Source organism: Megachile rotundata, chromosome 1 (genome assembly GCF_050947335.1).
Source record: "Megachile rotundata isolate GNS110a chromosome 1, iyMegRotu1, whole genome shotgun sequence".
NCBI classification, from domain to species: Eukaryota; Metazoa; Arthropoda; class Insecta; order Hymenoptera; family Megachilidae; genus Megachile; species Megachile rotundata.
In genome coordinates this window covers 13,732,553-13,759,940 of record NC_134983.1, presented here as the reverse complement: position 1 = coordinate 13,759,940, position 27,388 = coordinate 13,732,553, and the positions used below count along the sequence as shown (strand labels likewise).

At 32.4% G+C, this 27,388-nt stretch overlaps 1 protein-coding gene and 1 long non-coding RNA gene across 6 annotated transcripts in view; one reads left to right on the top strand and one right to left on the bottom strand.

Annotated features, from left to right (window-relative positions):
* Window positions 1-27,388, top strand: part of LOC100881010 (Rap GTPase activating protein 1) — a 182,288-nt gene that overhangs the window by 146,439 nt on the left and 8,461 nt on the right. For all 5 annotated transcript variants that reach the window (XM_012280620.2, XM_003701248.3, XM_012280623.2 and 2 more), the window contains 2 exons: window positions 17,098-17,406; window positions 27,047-27,229. In XM_012280620.2, the coding sequence (XP_012136010.2) occupies window positions 17,098-17,406; window positions 27,047-27,229 (492 nt within the window). The remainder of the gene's footprint in view (window positions 1-17,097; window positions 17,407-27,046; window positions 27,230-27,388) is intronic.
* LOC143264865 (uncharacterized) lies at window positions 21,712-23,394 on the bottom strand. Its single transcript, XR_013038834.1, has 2 exons — window positions 22,791-23,394; window positions 21,712-22,475 (listed from the first exon to the last, which is right to left on the bottom strand). It is a non-coding gene; the product is annotated as an uncharacterized LOC143264865 (long non-coding RNA).

Sequence of the window (27,388 nt, the reverse complement as noted above, 5' to 3'; positions counted from 1 at the left end):
TTTGGATAGTTTCGAATTTTTATCCCATAAATTAATTTTTAGCACCTGAATTGAAGCTTAAGACTTTAGGACCTGAATTGAGTAGGTCCAAATATGAGTTATTTTCATTTCAGAACTGATGTCGAATATTTTTAAGGTGACAGTATCTAAAATATGTTCTCTTCATGATTTACAGAATAAACCTAACTGAAGTAGTGTTTGCTACAAATTATGTGTTTAAGACAAAAGTTTGCTCTAATCTCTAAACAGACACATTTACTATCTTTCTAATTCTTAATTCCGGAATTTTATACGCGTTTGAAGACACTCGCAAGACTTCACTTTATCCTACTTTGTAAAGAAATTGAGATAGGCGCTCGCAATATTTTCTGTGAAAGATGCGGGAAAGTTGAGCTCGGTATGTTGACGTACGATCTTTGATCGTTGGCAAACGTTTTTGGTTATGAACGAAGAAGCTTCTGAAGGCAAGCATGAAAGTTTGAACTTCTAGCAAGTAATCGAGAAATATGAAAAAAGTTCTTTCACAGTCTAAAAGTTGTATTAACACGTAAGAGAAGGCAGGAGTCATCGATGACCTACGTAAATTAAATATCTTCGAACCGAAAAAAAATTTATAAAGTCGATGTACTCACCTTAGAACTACCAATCAGGTTTTATATTTTAAGAGTACTTTTGTCGAAATATTATATTCTACTTATTTATTTTTAATTTGAAAATGTACATGTGGTTCTAACGAGGTAATACACTCTAATATTATAAAAATGTGTAGAACTATTTATTATAAAATTGTATACATTATTATTAAAATTGTAACATATCATTATAGTTATATTATGAATATTGTCTAATGGTATTTCAAGTAAAAATAAATTAAAAATAAATTAAAATTTCAATGAAGTTTCATAATATAAGTTAAGTTTTAAGATCACCCTAATACATCGAAATTCTAAAGAAGAAATAGCAGTTTGAAATAAATGTTTCCCTGCGTTTGCTCTCGATGCTTCCTGGTCTGCCCATCAGGCGGGCAAGTTTGCGCAGTTTGCTCTAGCGAGTTATAGCTTTCTCGTATTCCCTTTCTTCTGGTCGATGCAATCGAGGCTTTCCTATGGTTGGCACTCGATGACTCACGTCATACAGCACGGTTATGCCTCTTACCGAAGTCTTATTCCCTCACTTCCGTCCTTCTCTCCTCTCAGCCACCATTCGTATGTGTGTCTCGTTCTCTCTCCCCTTCTTCACGTCCTCCATATTTCTTTCAATTTTCTAGCTCTGACATTACGCCCGTAACAAAGTATCTCCTCGTCCTTCTGTACGTTTCTTTTTCGGGATCCGGAGAAATTAACGACGCTTCCCGTCACAGATTTATCTCGGTTGATGCAATTTTTTAGAATAGTATCTGACGAAGCGAAAGAAACTCGTGATTTCACGCGATTAGTTACGTGTTGTTCCGTTGTACAGCCTGCTCAAAAAGTTCAGTCTACTTGAACATAAGGCTGTGTTGAAGATAGGAAAATGGTCCGAGATAGCAAAATCGTCTATGAAACATATTTCATAAAATTTATTGATATGAACATGCATCGTGTGTTTACTAAAACTACAAATAACATTTCCATTCATATTTACTGACTTTGGTTTTCATGTAAACCTTTTGCAAGCAGCTAACAAATGGCATTCATAAAAATTTCCGTATAAATCTCTGCGATTTTATAATCGGCTCCACAAAAGATTTAAGTGTATCAAATGAATGGAATACACATGCGCAGCAAATAATTTTTGGAATGCTAAGTGAATCCCTTCATTCAGTATTCCCAAACACCATGGTTCAAACAAAGTGGCTTCTCATCGATTTACAGGGTAGCATACATCCAGTATGACACGTACTCGGCGTATCATGCTTCCTGAATGTGAACAGGGAAATAATGCAGTTATTGTCGATAACTGCGCGGTTTACGACGATACGATCGGCGCTTGTGAATAATAATGCTCGAACAGATTCTGAGTAGTCCGGTCTCATAAACGGTACAAGTTGTGAAACACGTATCAACGTAGTGAATAAATCGTGTCTTTTGTCTTAAACTGGATTTCGTGTTTCCTATTCATGCTTGTATTTTACGAGAAATTCCCTGGCGTTTTGCACGAATGCTGTAGTTATCGAACTGTAATAATGATTCTTCTTTGTAGTATCTGTGTACGTATTGCTTTTATCTTCGTGTACTGCTTTTATCTTTATCGAGATCTACGTTTCTATATATCCTCTGTTTCATTTTTATTTCTGTATCAGTGTTCCCATCTATGATTTGCCTGCAGCTTTCGTGCAGTTTATCGAAATACTCTTTTGTACCTTTTTTCCATCGATTTTAGTTGACGATTAACCATTTATCTTGTGAATAGTTTGATGGCTCTGTTAGTGAATCTTCCTTGCAGTGATCAGATTTTGTAGGGGGAGTTTTAAGGTATGTGGAAATGAATTTTCCAAGAGTTGTAATCTAGTCTTTTCTTGAAAATTGTGGGCTTAACTGTGACTCAATTTGAAGATACACAAATGTGTACACAGGGATTAATCATGTAATAGTACAATGAGGGTTATTATAATCACGGATAGTGTTATCAATCGCCTAAGGTTATCATAATCAGTCTAAAATGCTCTATATAAAATTAGTCAGATTCCACTATTAAAATCGTACTTGTTAGTAGATTGTTCTCAGCTTATCAACTGTGATCAAAAAGAATTCTTTAAAAAAAATGAAAAACTATGTTGAAGAAATTTTTTTAACTTTTGATCGCAGCATACATAATAAATTTTATTTTGTTCTGAGAAACAGATATTCATGAGAAATACATTATGCAGATGTCACAATCATGTGCAATAAATTAAGCTCGATAAAACAGAAATTTTTCACCCATTGTTCGCGTTATCGGTTGATTATCGTTAACAATTTCAAGTCCCACGATCATAATAAGCGGATTCCTCCGTATTAGATATTAGTAAAAGAGGCAGAACAAACGTGTCTCATAGATTGGCTATCTCCCCTGTACACCTAGTCAGTGAGTCACAAGTTCTTGCTCTTCCACTGTTTCTCATCGAGAGCTAAGCAATACGTCGTATCTATCGTAATCAACCTCCCACCTTTCTTCCATCTTCGACATTGTTCCTATCGAATAATTTCCACACTCACGTGCCAACGGCCCACGAACAGCCATTGTTCGAACCAAGTATGTTCGTAGTTTTAATATACGGGGTGTTTCAAAACCGTACTCGAATTTTACGGCCATTTAATGGCCAGTGCTTTGACGCGTAAGGTAAACCGACCATGTCCCCATTAGTGACCAGCTCCTTTCGTTTCATTAAAAATTACAAATATAGATGTAACCTTGTTATAACCTTGAAACGCTGTACTGTATTTTCTAGGATAAATTACTGAATTCTTACTTTAATAAAAAAATGAATCTATGATTCATTAAGTTAAGAATAAACATGTAACTGTTCTATTGTGAAGTCAAGTAAGAACTTATAGTAACTTCTTATAACATATATTTATATAATTTTGGTTTAGCAGTAATTTTCGTACTTTTCCAAAAATTAGTGAAACGTGAAAAGATTTCCGAGGTTCTCGCGAAAATCATAGATAAACTGTAAAATGTCGCGGAGATAAAAATGTCACGAGGCATCAGCGCCATTTTAAAAATACCTTTGCACTTTTCAGCATCTCTTTGTACCTCTTTAAGTGCAAGCTATACTTTTAACCTTTATAAAATGTGGCATTTGAATTTTATTAGATACCGTAACAATGAATTCCGTCGGAAGATTGTACTGCATTCTTTTAAGTACCGAACGCAACATATTGTGTTGTACAGTGTAAGGCAAATTATACTCTCGAGGCAGTAATTTATGTATTGTAGGCAAACACAATTAGAATGTACGTTTCTATCGAACAGAATGCTGTGGAGAATTTATGATGATCATTGTATTAAGTTGTTAAATATACGTTCAGTATAGGCCAATGAAGCATATACACTTCGGTATTATAATATATACTGTGTATAAAAATTCATATACTGTATACAGAGTGTCTCACAAGTAGTGTAGGTCCCTGAAAGGGGGGGTAGCTGACGTGATTCTGAATAAGATTTACACTAGTTGTGAGACACCCTGTATAAAACATTCACGCTATATAAAAGTCGTCGCCATATTCTGATAAAAATGTATATTTCGTGTTATTTTTCACAACGAAATAATATATTTTCTTAAATACTCATAATGGCCTGACATATTCCAGCATTGTGATGATGACCTTTTGATGATCTTTTGTGTCTGTAACAAAATCTTTTAAGTATTTGGGGCCTCTAATGACCTTAATCCAGCCCTGAGAAAATTACTATTATTATAGTGAAACCGTTTCCTGTCGAACTAATGTTCTAACGAATGGGTACGTTCTTCGAAATATATACTCTGTAATTTCAATAAAAATTTGTTTATATGACTCGAGTATTTAAATGCTTCCAGTGCGATTGCAGCAGAATTTCCTAGTCATCAAATATCGGAGCTTTTAAATTTTCAAATTTGCAAACATTCATATTTGCGTAATATTACTTCTTCATGCGTTCGTGTACATTTATTACCAGGTTTTCAGATATCTACATTTATGTAATATTAATCATTCACGTAATTATATTTATTCAACGTCAGCCATTCATGTATTAATATTTATGTAACATCAGCCATTCATATCTACTGATAGTACAAAATATCCGATATACAAAGTGAATTGTATTACACAAATTTATATTACCTTACAAAATAATGCTATTAAGTTTGTTATATAAAAAATAAATAGTACTTTCGATTAAGTATCGTTGTCTTTTGACTCGTGGCAGTTACACGCTACCCTGTACATTTGCATATTCCAAGGGAATAATCACGCGTGTTTTTCTCGTAAATATCCATAGTCTACAAATAACGTATGATCAGTCCGTGGTGTACCATCAAAGTGCGCTGAGCAGCATTTTGTTCCCATTGAAAATACTGGTCGGTAACAACTGGATAGTCGTACACTGTTATACAAGATCCACCTTTATGACCTGTTCGAGTGACGAGAACGTTTCGATTCTATCCTAACCTGCAGGTAAGCCACGTATTTCCCCAGGCTTTACCTGCACTTTCTTCGCAGAACCTGCATACGTTCACTTACCTGTACAGGCTGCTTCATAAACCGACGTAAGCTTTGTGCTGTAAATACTCGAAACTATCACGAATTGAAAAATAAATAATATTGAGATTTATAAATAATTGTGAGTGATTGATTGATACTCTAATTTATCAAGCCTCGAAGTATATTCGATTACAGCTACTTGTCAACGAAGCGATAAGTATTCAAAATTCCCGCCGTCATAAACGCCATATTAGTAACTCGGTTCTGCTCTTGCAGTCTCCTTGACACTTATTCTATATTAGTGTAAACTGAAGTTAATATAAAAAGTACTTGTAATTGTAGGGAAGGCAAAGTGTCATTGCTAGAGGAACTAATTTATATTACATCATTGAACATTGCAGGATATTGCACATACTTCATGACAGTACAGTACATTTCAAAAATAAGTTCATTCAAGACTATAACTATGTATAAAAGAAGGTTGTTACAAACGATCCTTCACGAGACACCGTTCTAAACGAAATTTCTCGACAAATTGCCATAAATATCTAAAGAAGAATCATGGTGACTAGTTCTTGAACCACCGTGTACTCGGAGAAGATGGCCGTTGCCTCGAGAGACGTGTCCTCTTCAGAATTTAATCTTTAAAGACTTTAAACCCTGGCTAGCTTGGCCTATATACGTAAGTCTGAATCGTTTTATAATTGATTATATGCATTTTGTTTATATTCGTGCATGCACGAAATTATAACGAAAATACCCTTTTTCGTGCAGATTAAAAAACGTTCAATAGCATTATTTATGTATGCATACACGTTTCTACACATCCGTGTGTTTATTTAATGCAAGTTTACTTTTTATCGCATTCAGTTTTCCATTTCCTTACATAATTCATGCTGAAAGCACGATTTTTCAAACATGTTTACGTTAAAGAAAGATATTGTCACAAAAGATTACGTAAGGCAGGAAAAAATTGAAAGTCATATAATTCATCTCTTATTCATCTTTTTTGCGAATATTTTCTAAAATTAAGAACTGAGATATTTGCTGCTGCAAAAAATTATCCTGTCATCTGTGATGTATACTGCTTATTTACAGACCAATTACTTTTCATTCGAATCATCTCTGAATAAAATTTGGCAAATTATAACGTGTTCACTATTCACATATTCATTTATTAACATATGTATAATAATTTTATTTTCTGAGATGTTAACATATTGTCATATTAAATGCACATCAATTGTAACATTATTTAAAGTAATTTTTTATGTCTAAATGAGAAATTTATTATCGACATAAATTCTGCAAATTTATTATAAAATGAAGGGTTTCGCAGTTTGGCAGGAATTCACGAGAAGTTAAACGTTCCTAAATTTTTGAGTCGTATGAACATAATCGTTGTGGTTAACACGGTCACCGTTTTACTTCGCAGTAAGTCAGCTAATTACGTGTTCATTATCACAACGGTAGGAGGAACAGGAACTGCAGTTATCGCGTTAAAAAAGTAGCTCGACGTGTGGTGACCTTTATGTCTTGCAGGAGTCCAGAGCTTTCTGTACTCGATGCAATCGAATTGATCGGTTCATCATTTTTAATTTAAGAAATGGAAGACCTTTGTGTACCTTCTGCAATTGCTGAGACCGCAAGAAACATTTGCGAAACTTTTTGAGAAAAATGTTATTATTTTTCAAATGATTTCGTAACGGTAACGAACATTGTTAGCTTATCATGAATAACCTTTCATTGCGACAGCACAAAATTGTTGTAGTTTTTTTCCAGCGAAAAATGTGGAGTTATTCTGAGTACAATATTCATCTGTAAAAATTCGACGAAGGTAAATTATCTTAAAATCCATGGAAATTTTTTTGTATAGTCAGTTATAACTGAAGTTATGACCTGGTTCAAAGAAAAATCGGAGCTGGCTGCCGTTTCATGTATTTTTAAACGTGTCGGTTTATATTACGTCATGAAATGAATCTACGACGTGAAATTGCATAAACCAGACGTTCATTGACAGCAGCCAGCTGTGATGACGATGTCTATTGCATCATGAATTGCGTTGAAAAAGGGATGTCATTAAATTTGAAAAAGCAACTTCGTTAAAATCAAGGTAAAGTGTACATGTGAAATGTGCCTAATTCTATATAAACATCAAAATTGTAGTTTAGGTTGTTGCATAACGAAGGGACACTGCTTTTGAAACTCCAATTTTGCTCAAACTTAGCAGGATTATAATACACATTAAAAGTAATAATATCGTAGAAGTATAGCTAGCAACTCTCAGCAATAAGAGAGAAAACGTTGTTACATAACGAAGGGCCTCTACTTTTGAAACTCCAATTTTGTTCAAACTTAGCAGGATTATAATACACGTTAAAAGTAATAATATCGTAAAAGTATAGCTAGCAACTCTCAGCAATAAGAGAGAAAACGTTGTTACATAACGAGAGACTCTACTTTTGAAACACCGATTTCATTCAAACTTAACACGATCATAGTGGACCCTAAAAATAAAGATTTTGCAAAATCATAATGTTCAACAATTCGAAATGAGAAAGAAACTTACGTCTGAAGTTGTCATAATTTTTATTTAATTGTTTGCAAATTTTATGTAATAAAAAATGTGTTACAAGCATGTGGAGAAAAATTCTATAATTTTTTGTTCTCACAACTGTACAAAAATTGTTACAAACGACAACTTGAAGATTTGACGGACTATATTGAGTGATGTTACATTTGTGATTTGAAACGTCATTTTTACGAAGTCATCTAGAATCTAATATTAGAATCATTGAATGTTAATAATTTAGAATTACTGAAACTGCGTTCTTTTCGTAAGTATCACAATATATATGCATATCACAATATATCGTAATTATTTAAGTTTAAACGGTGTATCAAAGATCGCTTATGAAACAAGCCGTATTATGTGCCTCGCGTTAAAGGTCGACTTTCGCCACTAATTTCGGTTGTCATTAATAAAGCATCGCACGATGTGCATACAGAGTGGTAATTCTCTATTCGTATCACCGTGGAATCATACTTTTCGTATACACACACCGCGTTTAAATATTTGAGTTGCGATTAAGGTCATCGCGTTTCGTTGCCTCTCGCCATGAAAGTTCCCTGGAAAAACAGCCACAATGGACGTCGTACGATTGTTTTTCATCGTTTCAGAACCCTCATCGCGACAATATACTATATTTTTTCTTCCCACGGCGTAGTTTCCACGAGAAAGAAAGCTTTCGCGCAAAAGTGTTTCACTATGACCTCCCCTTTCCAGCTACCATATAAACCATAAGACTCTTACGATTTGATCGAATATGATAATGTAACTTCGTTTATTCTTTTTACGATACTATAAAAAGATGCGACTCCTTCAATCGTTACGATTTTCAGGCCCAGGGGATTATATCCTTTATTGTTTTTTTTTAACCTACCTCGTTTCGAGGATGTAAATTCGGATATAAACAATTGAGGTGCCGTAAATTTTCAATGTAGCAGAAATATTTTAAGGTATTTTAATTAAAAAATTTCTTTGGAAATAAGGATATAATATTACTTCATGATTTAACAAATAAAATGTTAAGAACAAAGGCGTTTCTTGATTCAATAACTTTTCATCAATTTTTTGTTCGAAGATTGCTAGGAAAAATATATATTTTCTGCTTACATTTCTACAGTTCACTTTTGTGCATTATATTCTAAATATCTTATAATCTAAAAGTTTTCACAAACGTTTGTTTATCGAACGATGTAATTCTTGAATCTGATTGTATATTTCAAGTACCTCAAGAATAAAAATTAATGCAATTGCAAATTATTCTTTCCGGTCAACAAAAAAGTTGCGGTTTTTAAAAGTTGGCAACGTGCGCGCACAATTTTCTCGTTTTATGCTGTTCCATCTGAACGGATCTCAAGAATGAATGGGATTTTAACAAGAAGGCTGCGAGTGGTGGAACGCGGCTGAAAAGAAGACCAAACAAACGAAGGGCATAGCAGAAAAGGAGAATATTGAAGGAAACGAAACAGCGGACAAAGCGATTAAAAGAACTCATACAGTTACCGACAAAAGTTAGGAAACATAATTACTTATTAATCTTACGAATTACATTATTAAATTCTATTAAACCTGCAAGTTTAAGTTATTATTAAAATTAGTTATTTAAGTTGATTTCACATCTTTAGCTGTCTCTTTCGTGTACTCACAAATTTTGTTACAGTCATTTTTATTGAAATGAAAATTTTAAATAAATTCATTAAAATGTATGTCATTTTTCATTGATAAATAATAAGCTTGTAGAACTTTCAGTTTAGACTTCATATGATATAAATAATATTTTGACACATTTTTATGTTATATAAAATTTGAATTATACAAAATATAACTTGATTTTATAACACAGAAATGTCGCAAAATTTGAATTATAAAATTTATACAAAATTTGAATCATACAAAATATAACTTGATTTTATAACACAAAAATGTCGCAAAATTTGAATGATAAAATTTATATAAAATTTGAATTATACAAAATATAACGCGAATTTATATCACAAAAATGTTGCAAAGTTTTAATGATAAAATTTATACAAAATAACGCGAACTTATAAGTTAAAATCTGCCATTCAATGCGTACAATTAAAACGTTTGAAAGTGTTAGTTTCGAAATGTTACCGTCATTAATGACTGCAGCCGGGGCGATTTTAGATAATTAGGAAGAAGAAGGAGAAGAAGGAAGTATTAAAAAGGGCGGAAGAAAGTGAAGTGTAGTTTCCTAGTGTAGAGTTTAAAAGTAATGCGGATGTGACTGCTCGGATTACGTTTCAAAGTCTTCTTCGTCGGCGTCTGGCTTTAACTTCCTGCAATTTCTGATCCCGTCGTGTGCTGTTCATCAACGAGGATCTTGCTTTTCTTTTTCTTCTTCACTAATTTGTCCCTCTTTTAACGACTTCTTAATTACAAAAAGACATTTTACAAATACTGGTAAACTGAATTCACAAAGAAAAAGAGAATAAAGGTTATAAAATCTCGTCATTTTAAACATTATCTTATTCCATGATCATTTATATCCTTGTTCTGTCATTTTCATGATTTTATATCGTAACTTTTTCTAATAATCTTCATTTTTTCGTGGCAATGCGAGAACATTTCGTGAACAAAAACCCATTCATTTACAAAATATTCAATGTGTATCGATTTATTTTCTGACCCCATTTAAAAATAAAATTTAACAATTGTGATTCGATATTGAATTGAGCGATGTCCAAGGATGCAAATAAAAAACTGTATCATTCTTTAAAAAATTTTAATTTGTACAAAAAGAACATTTATGCATAAGTAAAAAAAATGAAAAAAAAAATATTTTCTGAATTTTAACACTGAAAGCATTGTCTATTTCTTTCCTCCTTTTTTCATTTATCTTGAACTATAATATTTATGTTACCAACCTTGTACATACAGACCTTGCACATAACAGATACAAATAAATAAGCAGATAAATAAATAAATAAATAAATAAGTATTCTTGTAGGCACACGTGTTTCTTCGCACAGTATTTTTAATTTCTAAAATGAGCCTCGACCTCTTATTTGGAAAGACTTGTAGTGGCTTAGGCCGCTGAAAAGTGCCTCTAAATTCGTGTACGACAGGGAACGATGAAAAAAAAGAGAAACAAAATGGTCTAGTCGAAATGGAAAGAAAAAGACGATCTTTTGGTTCTTCCCTCCCTTTTCTTCACCGCCAAATATAAACTCGAGTCGAAGCTTTGGGGAAGAAATGATGTCGAGAAGAGGATCGTGGTGGAAGAACAAAAAGTCGAGAAGTGACTGCAACTCCATCACGCTATCTTTAGATCGCTCGATTTTATGGGAAATTCCATTTCCTTCGATTGTAGCGCTTGCAAAATTCGAATTAGGTTACTTGAAGGCCTGTTGAGCATTTCTTAAATTCATGTACACTTGTTACAAATTCTCTAGTGTATAAATTGTACCGAATAACAGGTAATTTAAATACAAAATAAAAACATAATAGAAAAGGTTCTAATTAAAATTAATTAAAAAATTAGTTCGACAGAAAATTTTTCATTTACTTTGTTTAGAATTTAATACTGATCTTTCAACAATTTCAAATGAAAGATTAATTGGTAACAAAATTTCAAGGAAATTTTCTCTTTTATTTTGGAGTGAATCAAATCTTAAGAAATCATTTCTGTTTTCTACGATCGTACATATTCGAAGGTCATTCACTTCCAGAATTTTTTCACGATTCGTAATTTGTGACATTCAATTTCTTTATTTGCAAGTGTCCGATAAGCTGGGCAGTTCGATTTATCTTATCAAAGTGTACTACGCCATGGATAACTGGATAAGTAGACTCATAGCCCAACCTAATTTTAGCTCTATTTTAATTTCATGACATTTTTAGACATTCTTTTGTAACTTCAACTCTGTACTTCCTGATGAAAACCTTCAGTGAAAATCTAACGTTAAAAATCAATTTTTCATATGTTTATCTACTACAAAGTTATTCAAGTTTCTTTCATTAATAAGTTTTGTATACAAATTCTTTTACTCGTACCCTTTTTATATACAAATTCTTTTACTCATAAACTGTTGATACTAAAATTTTTGTATTTATAATTCTTCGTATGAATTAATTATTAATTTATAACGTAATCGTAAAGAAAGAGTACGTCCTTAAAAAAGAGGTGAAAATAGTTACCAAAAATTGTAGTAAAAAATAGTTACAGAAAAGATGAACCTAACCTAACCTAACCGTAAAGGAATAGTACTACGTCCCAAAAAAACGAGGTCAAAATTGTTACAGAAATTGTAATGAAAAATAGCTACAATAATATGTAAATAACGAAGAGGACTCGGTGACAAATGCAAGATGTAACTCGAATTAAAGATCGCGTAATATTACATGTTCATTATGGTAAATTATCATCATAATATTTAAAAGAAAAATATCACGGTAAAGCACAATCGAGTAACTAACATAAACATTTCGTGATTTTCCTTTCGAATGCAATATGCTATGGAACAAAGTGTATGTAGCGAATAAATAATTGAACGACTATTCAAGAACGAGCCGGAAGCACATTTGCTCCCGTTAATTAAACAGTCGACGCTTGTTCCTGTGCGACATTTTAACAAGCCGAACACTTTGAATCTGCTGTCATTTGTCCCATTTCCAATTATGCGTAACGAAATTACATTGCCGTTAATACACGTCTGAATAATCTGATCGCCCCGTTTGAACCACGATTTAGTATTTCGTCGATAATTATGAGACATAAGAATGCTTTGTAAAAAGAAACTGAAATGTGTTTGATCTTTTAGAACGGGTGGCTACAGAGCGGACTAATAACACATCGGTAGATGTTAGTGGAAAATAATTTGAAAATTTAGTTATTGTTAGAAGAATGAATGGTTTGAAAATTCACTTCTTAATTCAAACTCTAGAATTGTATTCTTGTTAAACTCTATTCGTTGTAAAAATATAGCGTGATTTAAAAACTGCATCATACAATACGAATATTGTGACTGTTTACGAAATGCAAATATACTATTTGAACTATTTATACTGTCTATCTCAATATGACTTAAAAACTGTATCATTCAATACAAATATTGTGACTATTTACATAATGTAAATATACCATCTACCTAAATATACCGTCGTTGCAAATTTTTATAAATATATCTATTTTGTGTAAAACTTCCCCTTCTATTTGTATAAGTAATAGTAAATAAAATGAAGCAGAATTTATAAAATTATTATGACTATAAAGTGTGTTGTCCTTCGACGAAGTGTGGACACAGAAGAGATGAAAAGCAGCATACCAAATGTTCAAGATGTCGTTCCTTTCGCTTACGAAATGTTTTTGACGAGAAAAAGCTGGCACCATTGTGAGGAACCAGCTGGAAACTGAAATAACTGATTGCCTGTTCGATATCCCGCCAGTAGCGATATTCACGAGCAATCGTTCACATTATAGTACCACCTGCCGCAACACCATATGCTCCTATTATTAGCGTTTGCCGGCGTATATACACGGTGCACGCCGTTTTCATTGCAACGATATCGAATATGTCCTTGTTCTGCTTCCGACCGATAGAAATTTCGATTTTGTCGAACATTTACCGCGTCTCTGAATGTATACGAAAATATTCTATTAAAAACAGTCACGCGGAAAATTATTAGGGGTACCGAGAAGTATTCAAAATTTTTTCGATGATTTCAAAGTTTTTCTATGAAGAATTGAAGGACTTTTTTTAAGAAGGGAACAATTGCCTTTACGCTGGCAAAAAGCGTTAGAAAGTGATGGAAATTATTTTGTTGATTTAAGATTTCTTTAATAAATAAATATTTTTCGCCAGCAAACAAAATTTTGATTACTTTTCGGTACCCCTAATAATTTTAATCATCAAATAATCAAATTTTTGAATCATCAAATTGTATCTGCTTATAGAGGTTCGATGACAGTTTATGATGAAAATATTTGATTCGTTAAATTAGCTATTTTCGGAGTTTATTCGGTGTTACTTTTAAGTTTTGAATAAGAAGTCAGAAAACTTTCCAAGGAAATGTTGCGTGTATGAAACCTTGCGATACCCTGGAATAGATATCGATCTGCTGTTAAACTGAACGAAGAAAACAGAGTTGTTTTGAAATTTAAATCATTTGAATCAGCAATTACAATAAGATGCAGTAATCGTATTTTATCATTGTGCCCCACTTTGCACCTGCCCGGAATATGATTTACGTGGTCACCTTTAACGTACTTTCATATTTCAATCAATAATTGTAAATTATATGTTGACTATCTTTAAACGTTTTTCCTAATTTTAGATAAAAAGCAATATTTACTAAATATACGTTTCGTAGATACTATAATGTATATCTGTTTATTTCTTTTGTATATTAATGTTATTTTCTTAAGATTTATAATTTTAATAAATTATGATTTATAATTCATATAAATTAAGATTTAAAATTCATATAAATTAAGATTTATAATTTATACAAGTTAATATTTGATATCATAGTAAAGTAACAAGAATATTTGAGAAATAAGTATTTTATTCAAGAAAAGGTTAAATGTTGAAAGAAGGAGTATTTTCGTGAAATAAATAGTCGTACTAGCCTTCACGACCTGAAAGTACCCGCAATAAGACGATAGCTAGCCAGAAATGGTAGAATGGTCTAACCTTTTACGGAGCGCACCTGTGAAGTTCTATTACCCGTTGGAAATGTCTTCAGCGACATTTTCGTAAATGGTCAAGCTCTAATTTGCTCGTCAGAAACGAATGTTCGTGCTCTGTCGCGTTAAGGCTTTTATTTGACTGTGAAGGTAATTGATAGTAGCTACTCTGAAAACTATGAAAATTATTATTAGTGTTCAAGTTTATGATTTGTGGTACGTATAATTCCTTGACTAGTTTATATAAACTCTGTTTCTTAAATAAAATTATTTTTGTTTAGTCGAATGTTTTTTATATTGCGTTTTATCTTCCTAAAATAAAAGTTTAATTAATACAAACTTAAGTTATTTATAATTTTTATGAAATAGTATGTCGTCAGTTCGAAAATTTAAATCTTCCACCCGCTACGAATCTCTACATTATTTTATTCGACATTTAATTTTGTGTTAATATTGATTCCTCTGTACGTAATTGCCCATTGATTTATTTAATTATATATTCATTTCACGGATATAATTCAAACGCGTTATATCCATATTTAATATTGACCTAAATTTTAAATGCGTAATTACATGAAATGAACGTTACGATCTAAAATTTTAATTTGTCGTTTCGAAATTGATAGAACACGCAACGCCGTTATTTCTGTAATTTAATTTAATCGGGAATAAAATGATTATTAATATATTTGAAAATATTTATCTATACTTAATATAAATATTAATGGTATTAAAAAATGTGTACTTGAACTGGTAGGATAAATTAAATATATACATGTATATTAATAACATGATATTTAATAGGATTTCAAATGGAAGGATTATCCTACTTCCTGTACAATTTTTAATAACCACTCTAATAATTTTTAATATCCGCTTTTCTCCGCTCTATTAAATTTTAATAAATATTATAAATTATTAATTATAAAAAATATACTAATACAATTTTATATTAATTACACAGAAAAATGTTTATTTTAACATTTCTCACAACGATAATTTAATTTTTTTATAAATTACGATGTTTCTCTTTCACTAAACATTCTTTTATTTTTGTTTTCCCAAAAATCATCTATAAACTATGATCACACATTTTTTCATTCTTCCCATTCTCTTAGAGACTACATTTTTCTCCCCATCAGCTTCATGATAATTTATAGCTTGTCGACACGAAAACTTCTTTGAAAAGAAAATATGAAGCGAAAGTAAATCTGCCAGTTTTTCTAAAGAAGTCGAGCAATTTTATAAATTAAACTTTACATCAGCCACCCACATAAATAACTCGGTTAACTTCTTACCGCATGGGACACCGTAAGTGACATAAGCCAACCTTTCGTTTATTTTTCATATAATACGTGCGTCACATCTCTGTTATGTGCTCTTCTATTTCATCTAACATAGTATTATAACTTTTGAGCACTACCATCTGTACTTTATAAAATATTTTAGGTACTTTTAGAATGATTACAATTTATTTTCAAAGTTACATGTATCAAGTAGACAAATTATTCATTATCGAATGTCCAGTAATTTTTATAAAGTGAGAATCCTAAAAATAATGTTTATATTACAAAACTTTTATTTTTTTGTTGACAACTGTTTGTCAATAAATTTGATTTTTTATACATGGTCAAGTAACAGTTATAGCTATTTTGCCAAAAAATTTATTCACTATTTCTGTCACAGAAGATGCATCTTTTTAAGCTTGATATATATTTCGTGCACAAAGAGTAAATTTTACTTTCCAGAAAAGTCCTCTATCGAAATAATTCTATTTCATGTAATAACCACTTCTTTGAAGCTCGATTTCGCCAATAAAACGTGTTAAAATTTTCATCTTCTCTATTTACCTTCGCTTTTAGCGCAATCCTCGACAGGAGGATGTTAAAATCATGATGGGTCTCTTGAAACCTGAGGGAACTACTGCATCTCTCAAAGGTGTCAATTTAAAATTCCGGAAAACTCTTTAACACTTTGACTTCTGTGTCACTCATATCTGGGTCATGAATCTCATCATGAATTTCTAGAGATCTATTACCCATTTTACGTGAAACGTACTTATCCACTTTCGAGCGGAGATAAACGCAGAGATCGATCACGGAGATCAAACTTGTTTGAAATTCAATTACTTCTGCGACAAATTTTTATTTAATTCATCGCTACTTTAAAAGTTATTTTATGCTAAATATTTGATGATTTAAATATTTTGAAATTTGGTAGTATGGCAGTTTAAGTTGGAGACTTAGACAATTTGAGAATGTGCAAATTTGGACAATTTGAAAGTAAAAAATATTTGGGCAATTTGCATATGGGACAGTTAAAAAGTCTTTAGACAATTTGTACATTTGGACAATTAAAAAATATTTGAGATTCGGAAGTAACTTTTCATTCTAACCAATAACTGTAACTGCTACAATTCAAGATTGTCCAAATGTAACTTGAAAATAATTTCATTCTAACCAAGAGCTGTTACTGCAAAAATTCAAGATCATCCAAATATGATAATTCAGAAACAACCTCATTCTAACCATAACTGCTACAAACTGAAAATTATCCAAATATGATGTCATAAGACTTCACCTCAATAGTGGATAATTACCCCTAATTTAATTTGTCTCTAAAAGTAGTTTATCATTACCTCCATTTATGAATTTAATTCGTGAGAAGAGTATCTAAAGCGACAAAGTGTGCAAATATATAGTTAATATCGAAGTGACCTGTCGTGATTACAGACCCCGAGGGAGGACAGAGCAGCGTCGAGTCCTGGTAATCAGAATAATCACACACCTACACCGTCCCCGTCGCCGGTTGGAGATGCACCCGTTGGCAGGGCTCTCATGGAGGCTGCGCTTCAGCAAGCCACTTCCGGATCTCAGCCACCTCTGGTGGTGATACCGCCTGGATACTGGGTCGACGGTACCGATCATCAACACGCCCTGGACTCAGCTGGCAGGGCGTTACTTCCGGCACAGCCTGCCTGGCAACCCAGGATAGATCAGGACGATACGGCCAAATGCTACAGGCGGTTCTTCGTTGGACGGGTACGTATTTTAACTACTCTTTTCAATGGAACTGCCAAAAAGCTGCATTCGAAGCTGGCTCATAACTCACCTCACATTCATATGGCAACTGAAATAAATATATTACTGTCTGAAGACCAATTAGTATTATTAATATATTGATAGTCATTAAGTTGACTACCTAATTTTTATTTCACCGCAGGGAAATTTTATTAACTCGTTGACCAATAAGGTTGCTTGTAGTAAGGTTGCACTAAACAAAATATTCGGTAGACACTTCAAGTCTGCTTTTCAAAATTATTTTCTCTTTCAACCTTATGAAAGTATTTGACATACAAATTCGCAATATGTATTTGACACACAAATTTATAACATGTATAATGTTGTATTAAACGAGTTAATAAAATGTTTTATGTTCTTGTTCTTACAAAAACATCTGTGTGTCTGAAAATATAAATTGTCTTTGAAATGTTCAACTTCGTTATCAGAACCTGTATTAAATTATGTCGAATTATATCGTTGCAATTATCTTTTTAATTAAATTCGATATTTATGTGAACGTGTCGAATAAAGGCAGGTGTTGGGCAGAGTAATTCGAGCCGTAACCAATCGTAACTCCGAAACCGTTGGAAGTTAATTATGTATAATTTCAAGCGGTACGTGAACAGTACCGGGCAACGTGTTTGAAGTTCTGTAAATAACGCTGTATCCATTAATTTGGTATTAGTATCGATTAGCAAGTATACAACCTACACGAACGTACCGAAACATATCGATTTTCTGTAAGTTTCCATTCGGTCTAAATTGTGCAAGTTAGTCGAAATCGATGGGACATTGTATCAAACGATTCTAGTTAATCCGTATTATTTGTCATTCTATAACCACTCAATTTCATGGAGGAACCAATATACATAACGTCAAATTCGACACAGAATCCCATTGTGTTGCAATTCCAAACCGTTTAACTGGAACACGTTGTTGGTAATTGGTTTCGATCATTGCGGAACCTACGAATCCATATTAATTAAGTAGCACCGGAACGGTATTAGAAGATTACTATTTAGACCATTTTGGCAACACGCGGTGGCAAATATTATTGAGCTTTTGCCAACTTCGTTGTCTGGTCCCCTTATTTAATTGCTTTATTATACACCATCGCTGCCGTTTAATGCAAAACGTGTTCGTGTCTAGGGTGTCTCACAAATACGAAATTAAATTTTTACATTTAGAGTACAGTATTTTGAAATCGAAGAATATGAAATTTTTACGTCCTTAAATTTTGTAATTTATTAACAAGTTTCGGTGGATATTTGTAGAAACACATTTTTAATTTACAAATTTACAATTCTGAATTTGGATATTTTTTCATTTTCAAGCTTACAAATTTCAGACAGATATTTTTCAATTTTCAAACTTACAAATTGCAGACTTAGATATTTTTCAATGTTCAAACTCACAAATTTCAGACTTATTTTTTAGTTTTCCAATTCAGAGTTTTTTATAGTTTTAAGCTTAAAAATTTCAAATTTAGAAATACTATAAATCTTATTTGAACGATTCCCGTTGGAAACACGTTATCAAAAGCATGCAATCGAAACTTTACGTGATATTGCTTCTCGGCTATTTTAGGTTATTAAATTTGGCGCTTAATGGAAATGCGCTCTTCACCGATACTGTCGAAAGGATTGCCGTTTTGTATAATCCTTTTAATTGGAGATTGAACAAATAAGTAGATAATGAGAAATAACTGATAGCGTGAAACGAATAAATAGCGAATAACAATGTGATAACGTATAAATTAAATTATGATCGTGTAAGCATTCTGGAGGTATTACAGCTGATTGATTGAGGAATTGCCGAATATAAAGTTTGAAATTCAATTAACATTGATTGCGTTTATATGGGACCTACGGCAATCCACGAGATATTTGCCGCTATAATACGAACCAGGTGAAATCAATAAGCACTACGCTAAAATCTGCGGTGTACAGTATGTTGAACACTCGAATAAAATCGGAACCGAAACAAACACTAGAATGAATTAGAAATAATTAGATAATAATACATCACTGATATTACAAGAATATTATACATATATATATAGTGCAATATTACAGTGGAACATTGTGCAGTAATATTACAGTGCAACATTGTATAGTAATATTTCAGTGCAACATTGTATAAAATATTAGAGTGCAATATTGTATAGTAATATTACATTGCGACATTGTATAGCAATATTTCAGTGCAACATTGTATATTAATATTACAGTGCTACATTGTATAGTAATATTACATTGCAACATTGTATAGTAATATTACAGTGCAATATTGTATAAAATATTACAGTGCAATATTGTATAGTAATATTACAGTGCAACATTGTATAGTAATATTGTAGTACAACCTTGTATAGTAATATTACAGTGCAATATTGTATGGTAATATCACATTGCAACATTGTGTAAAATATTACAGTGCAACCTTGTATATTAATATTACAGTGCCACATTGTATAGTAGTATTACATTACAACATTGTACAGTAATATTATAGTACAACCTTATATAGTAATATTATAGTACAACCTTATATAGTAATATTACAGTGCAACATTGTGTAGTAATATTACATTGCATAATTTTATAGTAATATTACAATGCAACATTATATAGTAATATTTCAGTGCAACATTGTATAGTAATATTACAGTGCAACATTGTATAAAATATTACAGTGCCACATTGTATAGTAATATTACATTGTAACATTGTATAGTATTATTTCAGTGCAACATTGTATAAAATATTACAATGCAACCTTGTATAGTAATATTACATTGCAACATTGTATAGTAATATTACATTGCAACATTGTATAGTAATATTTCAGTGCAACATTGTATAGTAATATTAGGGTTTATTAAATTTATGTCAAAGAAATATTTCCTATGTTTATATCGAAGAAACAGTTATTTTTCTTTGATCTCAAGAAAGAAATATCTCTTACGTTTATATCGAAGAAACAGTCATTTTTCTTTGATCTCGACAAAGTGTACAGAAAATGAAGATGTAGGAGAATGAAATGTTTTTTGTTGAAGTAAACACGAGTATTTGTTCGCTCAGTTCAAACACACCCCTAGGTTATAGTATTTTAAGAACGTACACAACATGAATAAACACAAATATTTTGCAGAATTTTTATATTCAGTGATGCAATTAGAATTTGTTTATCCGATTAATACGTATTTTAAATTTCGATCTCATTTCGACGACCTATTGAGAAACTAGCGATGCAGCAATATTATAATGATCTGTTCAGCGCCGATTAATCGTAACAATGAAATCACGAGGAAGACCTTTAACACACCGACGCTATGATTTTTTCGATGTAAAAATTTTTCTATTACTTTTGACCTTTCATTCCTTCGCGCTCGTTAATAATACTTTCTATTTAAGCGCCCGTTATTTTTATTCACATTTCACCGAATTCCTACGTGATTGTACAATTTTATTTGGCAAGATATCCTACTATAGTGAAACCTTGTTGAGTAACTCGAGATCGGTTATAATACGTTGAATATGAAATGGAGGATTTCGAAACGTAAAATACCTGATACGATAGAGATAGAGCTTATTGCATAATAGTTAAAGTTCGATGAACATATGCACCTAAATATTTGATTTTTCTTCACAAAATCAATCGATACATTTATTATTTAGAACCATTTTATGATTCTAATAATTCATGTCCGATAATTTTGTTAACATACGTCAATGATAAGATATTAACTTTTATGTACTTCTTTAATATTAATATTATGAAGCTTTTTATTATAAATTCATAACAAAATTCTTTGTGAATTCAACCTTGCACTAATTACATCATTGAATTTTTTTGAGTCACAATGATTAATTTTTTTATCAATTCAGTTTACGAATATTTACAAAAGCATTCATGTATATGATGAAACAAGTGAACAGTTTTAGAATTTTCACTTGTTAGACCATATTCGTAATCAACAACAGATATTCACCACACATATACATATTCACAAAACTGAGAGTATTTCATTTATTCACTAATGACTTACTTGTGAAATATTTTACCGATATTTAATAATATCAGTCCATTTTTTAAAAATGTTTTAGTGCAAACAATATTTCTGTCAGTTGCTATATTTTAAAATTCACAAAAGTCTATATTTTAAAATTCACAGAAGTACTGAATATTTTTGCTGTTGTCAGATGTCAACCTTGAAACATTTTAGTCAAAAAGTTTGCTTCAATTAAAATTAATATTTCTTTATTATTTATTGTCCTCACAATCTGTATACACCACATATATAATACTATATATTCGATCAAAAAATATTTCTTTCAAATTGTCGTATTAAACTGGATAGTGAATGCGAGTCTTTAGTGCAAAATTATATTTTGAAATTAATTTGATAACCTGCTCCTATAAAAAATAACGGTTCGTTTACTTCGAGACCACCCGTTACAGAAGTAAGGTGGTGTGCACAGGTAAAAAGCCGTAGGTGGCTAGAAAAGGCAGACAAATTGAGATAGAAAGAAAAGGAGGCTCAGGAAAAGGAAAAGAGCACTTCGGTCGTGGGAGTGGGAACGTTCTCATAGTCTACAAGCAATGCCTATATAAGAAGAAGCTCTCCTCTCCTTTTCGACATCCCTGATTTTCATCCTTAACCGCTTTTACGACGTCTCCTCTGCTTTTCTTCTATCCACCCTCTTCCCGTTTCCTCTTCAAGGATTATCTCTGCAGTCGCTAACTCTCTGCCGGCCACGGTCAGATTCCAATTTTAAACCTTTCGATCCCGTCGTTCTTACTCGTTTCTTCCGGGATTTTCTTTTTTTCCTTTCGCGTGATTTTCAGCGAATTATACCGAACGAATATACCGCTTTCTCTCCCTTGTACTTGCGGGCTTGGACGACGTGAGAACATCAACAATCGAATGAACGTGAACTTTGCTTATGAATTATGCTTCACTCCTGATCAGCGAGTATAATCGCAAGTGAATGGCGAATACTTTTCTGAAACGCTTTGTTCTGCCTTAACGTAATTAATCGCATCTGCAAAGGCATAAGTAACTTTTGTAGACATATTTTTCAATGAAATTTTACCTTCTAAATCTTTTAACACAACATCGAATATTTTTTACTAAAAAAATTATTGATAAAAATTACGTTAATGCCTCCTTTGTGGATCACAAGTGTTATAACTATATGTATAAATCTAAATAAAATAAAATTCTTGTTCATTATCTTATCTCTTTGTAAAGTGCTCTCCAAAGCGAATTGTTGTTCCATTTTAGATTATCTATTTCGTTATTAGTAACATTGTATTTGCGAAACGAAAAATCTCAGGGTAGGAATTTTTGTACGAACCGAATTCGATGCTGGAATTTTTCCCTTTATTTCGGAATTTCGAGCTAGCCTGGACAATGGTGAAAACGACATTTGTCTCTCGGGAGACAACTTCGGACAGGTCCGGGTTAATGGAATAAGAGTAGCCATACTGTTTCGGTAATACAGCGAATAGTATACGAATAACCACTTTTTAAAGTTTAATTAATCCAATCGCGGTCACGTTCTAGTACAATTTTATTTCCATCGAAACGCTTAAACATGAATCAACGATATAAAAATTGTATCACTTGTATTTATAACATGAAAAAGCTTTCTCTTTTGTTCTCTTTTATCCAATTAAAATATATGTTACATCGGCTTATTTCAGAACGGTGTTATAAATTTCATCTTCTTTTTAATTAGATGTTTCGCAGATTCATCAAGTCAGTAGGCAACTAATTGGACTAATCGGTGATATCGTATACAACCTAATAATTTGCTTTTACGGTGTTACAAATACAAATATTAATTTCCTTCAAATTGGTCGTTTATCTTCGCCTTTTCGTTGCTGCTCAGTTTACTGAAAACAACGCGGAAATTGCATCGGGATTGTGATAGATAAAACACTGTTACGGGAACGGGTAAATCAATCTCCTTTTGTAATTAGTATACGAAACGGTGCATCGTTGCAACGGAGTATTCCGTGTTTGTTTCTCTTCCGGTTTTACCGTGCTCTTCTGGAAAATGATATACGATACTTTCTTGTCATTCCGTTTTAGCCATACATTTTTTGTTTTTTAGCACCGACGCAACAAATTGTTATTCGCTTTATTATTATGTTTAATTATTTCTTTATCGAGGACTTTCCTTAGTTTTATTTTTTACGACCGAGGTTTCAGAAATATGAAAATATTCTGACACTTTCGGGGTACCAATGAATAGAGTACTAATGAATAAAGTACCAATGAACAGAGTACCAATGAACAAAGTACCAATGAATAGAGTACCAATGAAGAGAGTACCAATGAAGAGAGTACCAATGAACAGAGTACCAATGAACAGAGTATCAATGAACAGAGTACCAATGAACAGAATACCAATGAACTGAGTACCAATGAACAGAGTACCAATAAATAGAATACCAATGAACAGAATACCAACGAACAGAGTACCAATGAATAAAGTACCAATGAACAGAATACCAATGAACAGAGTACCAATAAACAGAGTACCAATGAACAGAGTACCAATAAACAGAAATAAATTTATTCATAACAATAATTTAATTTTTAATTTACGTTTTCTGACAATTCCATAATTCTAAAAGAAAGTAAAATTGCTAGTCTCAAGCACATTTTTAAGGATCAGAAAATTCATCGTAGTTCCTGCCATCTCCAATTACTTATCCCCGTTTATCTGTCTTCTATAAGTATCTGTGCCTTGATAAGTAGTAGCGAACCGTCGTAAATATGTCAGTGATGGACGATAAACTAAGGCTTAGACAAGAATTAACGGAATCGAGCAGCACGAGAGGGAAAGTCTGGAGAAAGAGAAGCAGTTTTTATGTCCGTTGACAAAATAGCTTTTATCGGCAACGGCCGAGGCGTATCTATCGACCGAGTTAATTACCAGTAAAACAATAAAAAGATAAAGTCGATGGTCGTGCGAGAGTGATTTTCTTCGACACTTTAATTAACTTAATTGAACTTTCAGAAACTAATTTCGTATATGCATATTAGATACAGAATGTACTCGGACGGAATACTTGTTCGTGGATAAATTAAGATTTATGGAATTCTCTTAGATTTTTTTCAGTTACGAAAATTAGTTTCTGTTAAAATGATGTTCAACTTTATGGAGACAAAGGCATAAGCTGGTTTATGTATGCATTACTTATTTATTTTTATAATTCAATTTCAAGTTAAATATGATGTACGTGAATTTAGGATTAAATGTCTATGCAAAGACATTATGACATATTCAAAGACACTATACAACAAAATTTGAATTACGTATACATCTTGCACGTACACATATGTATACGCATTCTTCACATACATATGTATACATATGTTCTTTTAACGATAAGATGTGCAAAGAACGTATCGAAAGACCGAAGATAATTTTGCATAGAATAAAACGATCATACAGCAGAATAAAATGAAACAAATCATACAGCAGAATAAAATTTGCAATAACCGAGACATGTTAGAAATAAATGTAAATAGCTGTTGCAAATAATATATAGTTAATTTAAAAACGTCATCAATACTGTGAATATGATACACAAAAAAATTCTGTGTTGTTAGCAATTTGTCTGATAAATAATCCACGTGAAATGTAACTTGTTTCAACAATAAATTGTGCGCTTACAGGTGATAAATAAAATTGATTAATATTGGTGCGTTCGATATTGAATTCTCTCGCGACCTGCGCAATAAAAGTAAAAATAACCTAATCAAAAGAACGTATGGTCGAGTGTCAGCAGTCCTCGATTAAATAGTGTTAATTGCTAGAAAGAGGAAATGCAATACTGTGTCGATATTGTCACGGTTAAAAATAACGCTATCAGAGGTCTAACAATTCTATGTGTAACTTATTGGTTTCTGTACATAGACTGCAATTTTTCTGTTTCATATAAAGTTAATATAAGAATTTTATAAAAATTAAACTTGGTTTGTAAACAATTGTACAGAATATATAATTAGAATGCGAGTTGTGTTCTATACGAAAAATGACAATTTCAAATTCTGACTGCCAATGACTACTTCTGTACAGAATCAGAGTTTCTCAAAAAATAAACTTTCTGTAAAAAATACCTGAAGAAAAAATTGTGAATAATTCTAACTCTTTAAATCTTTCGTTTTAAATTGAAGAAGCTTCTATATAAAATTAAAGATAAATTTTTGAAGTACCAATATAGCTTCATAAATATCACCAAATACACGTTGCACTAAGCTAAAGATATTTTAGTATCTCATCACATTAAAATATGTAACTATACTTGTCAACAAATATCAATCTATGATCACACTTATTAAATGTCAATCTGTAATTATACTCCTTATTCATCAGCAAATGAAGAATAAAAAGCGTTTAACGTCACTGTTTTAACGTCAATGCTTGATCAATAGACACGTAAATAGAGTAAACGGTACCAAGTAGACTGCCACAGAGCACCGGTTCTACACTTGCTATTCATCTCAAACACGTGTAGAAATCGTGAAGTGATTGTAGAATTGAAGTGCCTGTACAGGAATCATGCGACGTGCAACTATTTTTCTGAATTTTTGCGTTGTAATGGGAGTTCCCTGATGGTTGCGTCACCGTGTAGATTTGTGGGCTCATTGTGCGTGCATGCGTGCACGCATCCTGTTCTCATTGCGAGGGTACGTTCAAGGTGCAACGCTTTCCTGAGTTACGAATGTACTCCAGAATCTAAAATGCAATGAAAGAAGCATTAAAATTTGAAATGATACATTAAGGAGCGCAATTTGAAATGACACACTCGGCGAGGATAAGAAAATCCTAAATACATATATACATATAAATACGATCAAACATAAATTAATTCTTCTATGGAGATTTGAGAAAACCAACAGAGATTTCAAGGTTTCACGGAAATTTCACAAGGTTTCAAGGTTTGACAGTTTCAGGTTGATTTTGTGTTGATAGCTGATGAGTTCATTTCAGGATGACAGGTACAGTATTTGTTTATAACGTAAAAAATGTTCCAAAAACGTATTAACATTACTGTTATAATTTACGTGGCAATTTATAGAATGAAAGGTTTGTAAAAATTGATGTCTTCAAAAAAGACTGTTCTCCCAAAAATGGAACTCAAAGGGAACTTACTCTACAACATCGTGTACACATCGTGACGCACATTACAGTTCGAATATGGCAGACTCGTATTTTCACTGCAATTGAATTTTGAACATAATCTGCATCATCAAGGATTCTTAAATGCATAAACAAGTGCATATTGTACCTAACAACTTCCTCCGGTAGCCTTTTTACGTCGTAGCAATAATTAGCTAACTACGAATGATGTAACCCCAGAAAATAGGTTAAGGGCTTGAACTACCCTCAACGAAGTTTTACGATAAATTAATTTCGATTAATCACGTTCTACTAGTATTCACGACTACTCTCTCCATTTCGTGTTCAATGCACAGTTGGATGAAAGTCAAGTATCGAGCAATGCACTTCGGTCGGTTTCGATGGCAAGAAAGGACCGCTCCGTTTCATCTCGCTTTAACCTTTTCTTGAATGTCTTTTTTCGTTTTTTGCAGGAGCACGTGAACCTGGTGGGTAGAGACGGAGAGAACGGTCCGGTGCTGGTCTCGGTGAAGGCCGAGACAGTCGCTGGACAGGAGCACTGGAGGGTCTTATTGCGATTGCGAGCTGGCTCAACCCACGAATTGGTACCAGCCGTGAACCTCGGTCCAAATCCATCACCCGCGAAAATGGTCAAGGTGATGTAACTCTCTCTTTCTTTGACGGAGATACAACGATGCATGCTACTCATTTCAACGTCATTTTTCATTTTGTTGGGTCGACTTGATCTGTTTGAGTGTACCACGCTGCAGGTTGTAATTTTTGGTCTTTTCAGTTGAAATTTTGAGGATAGACTC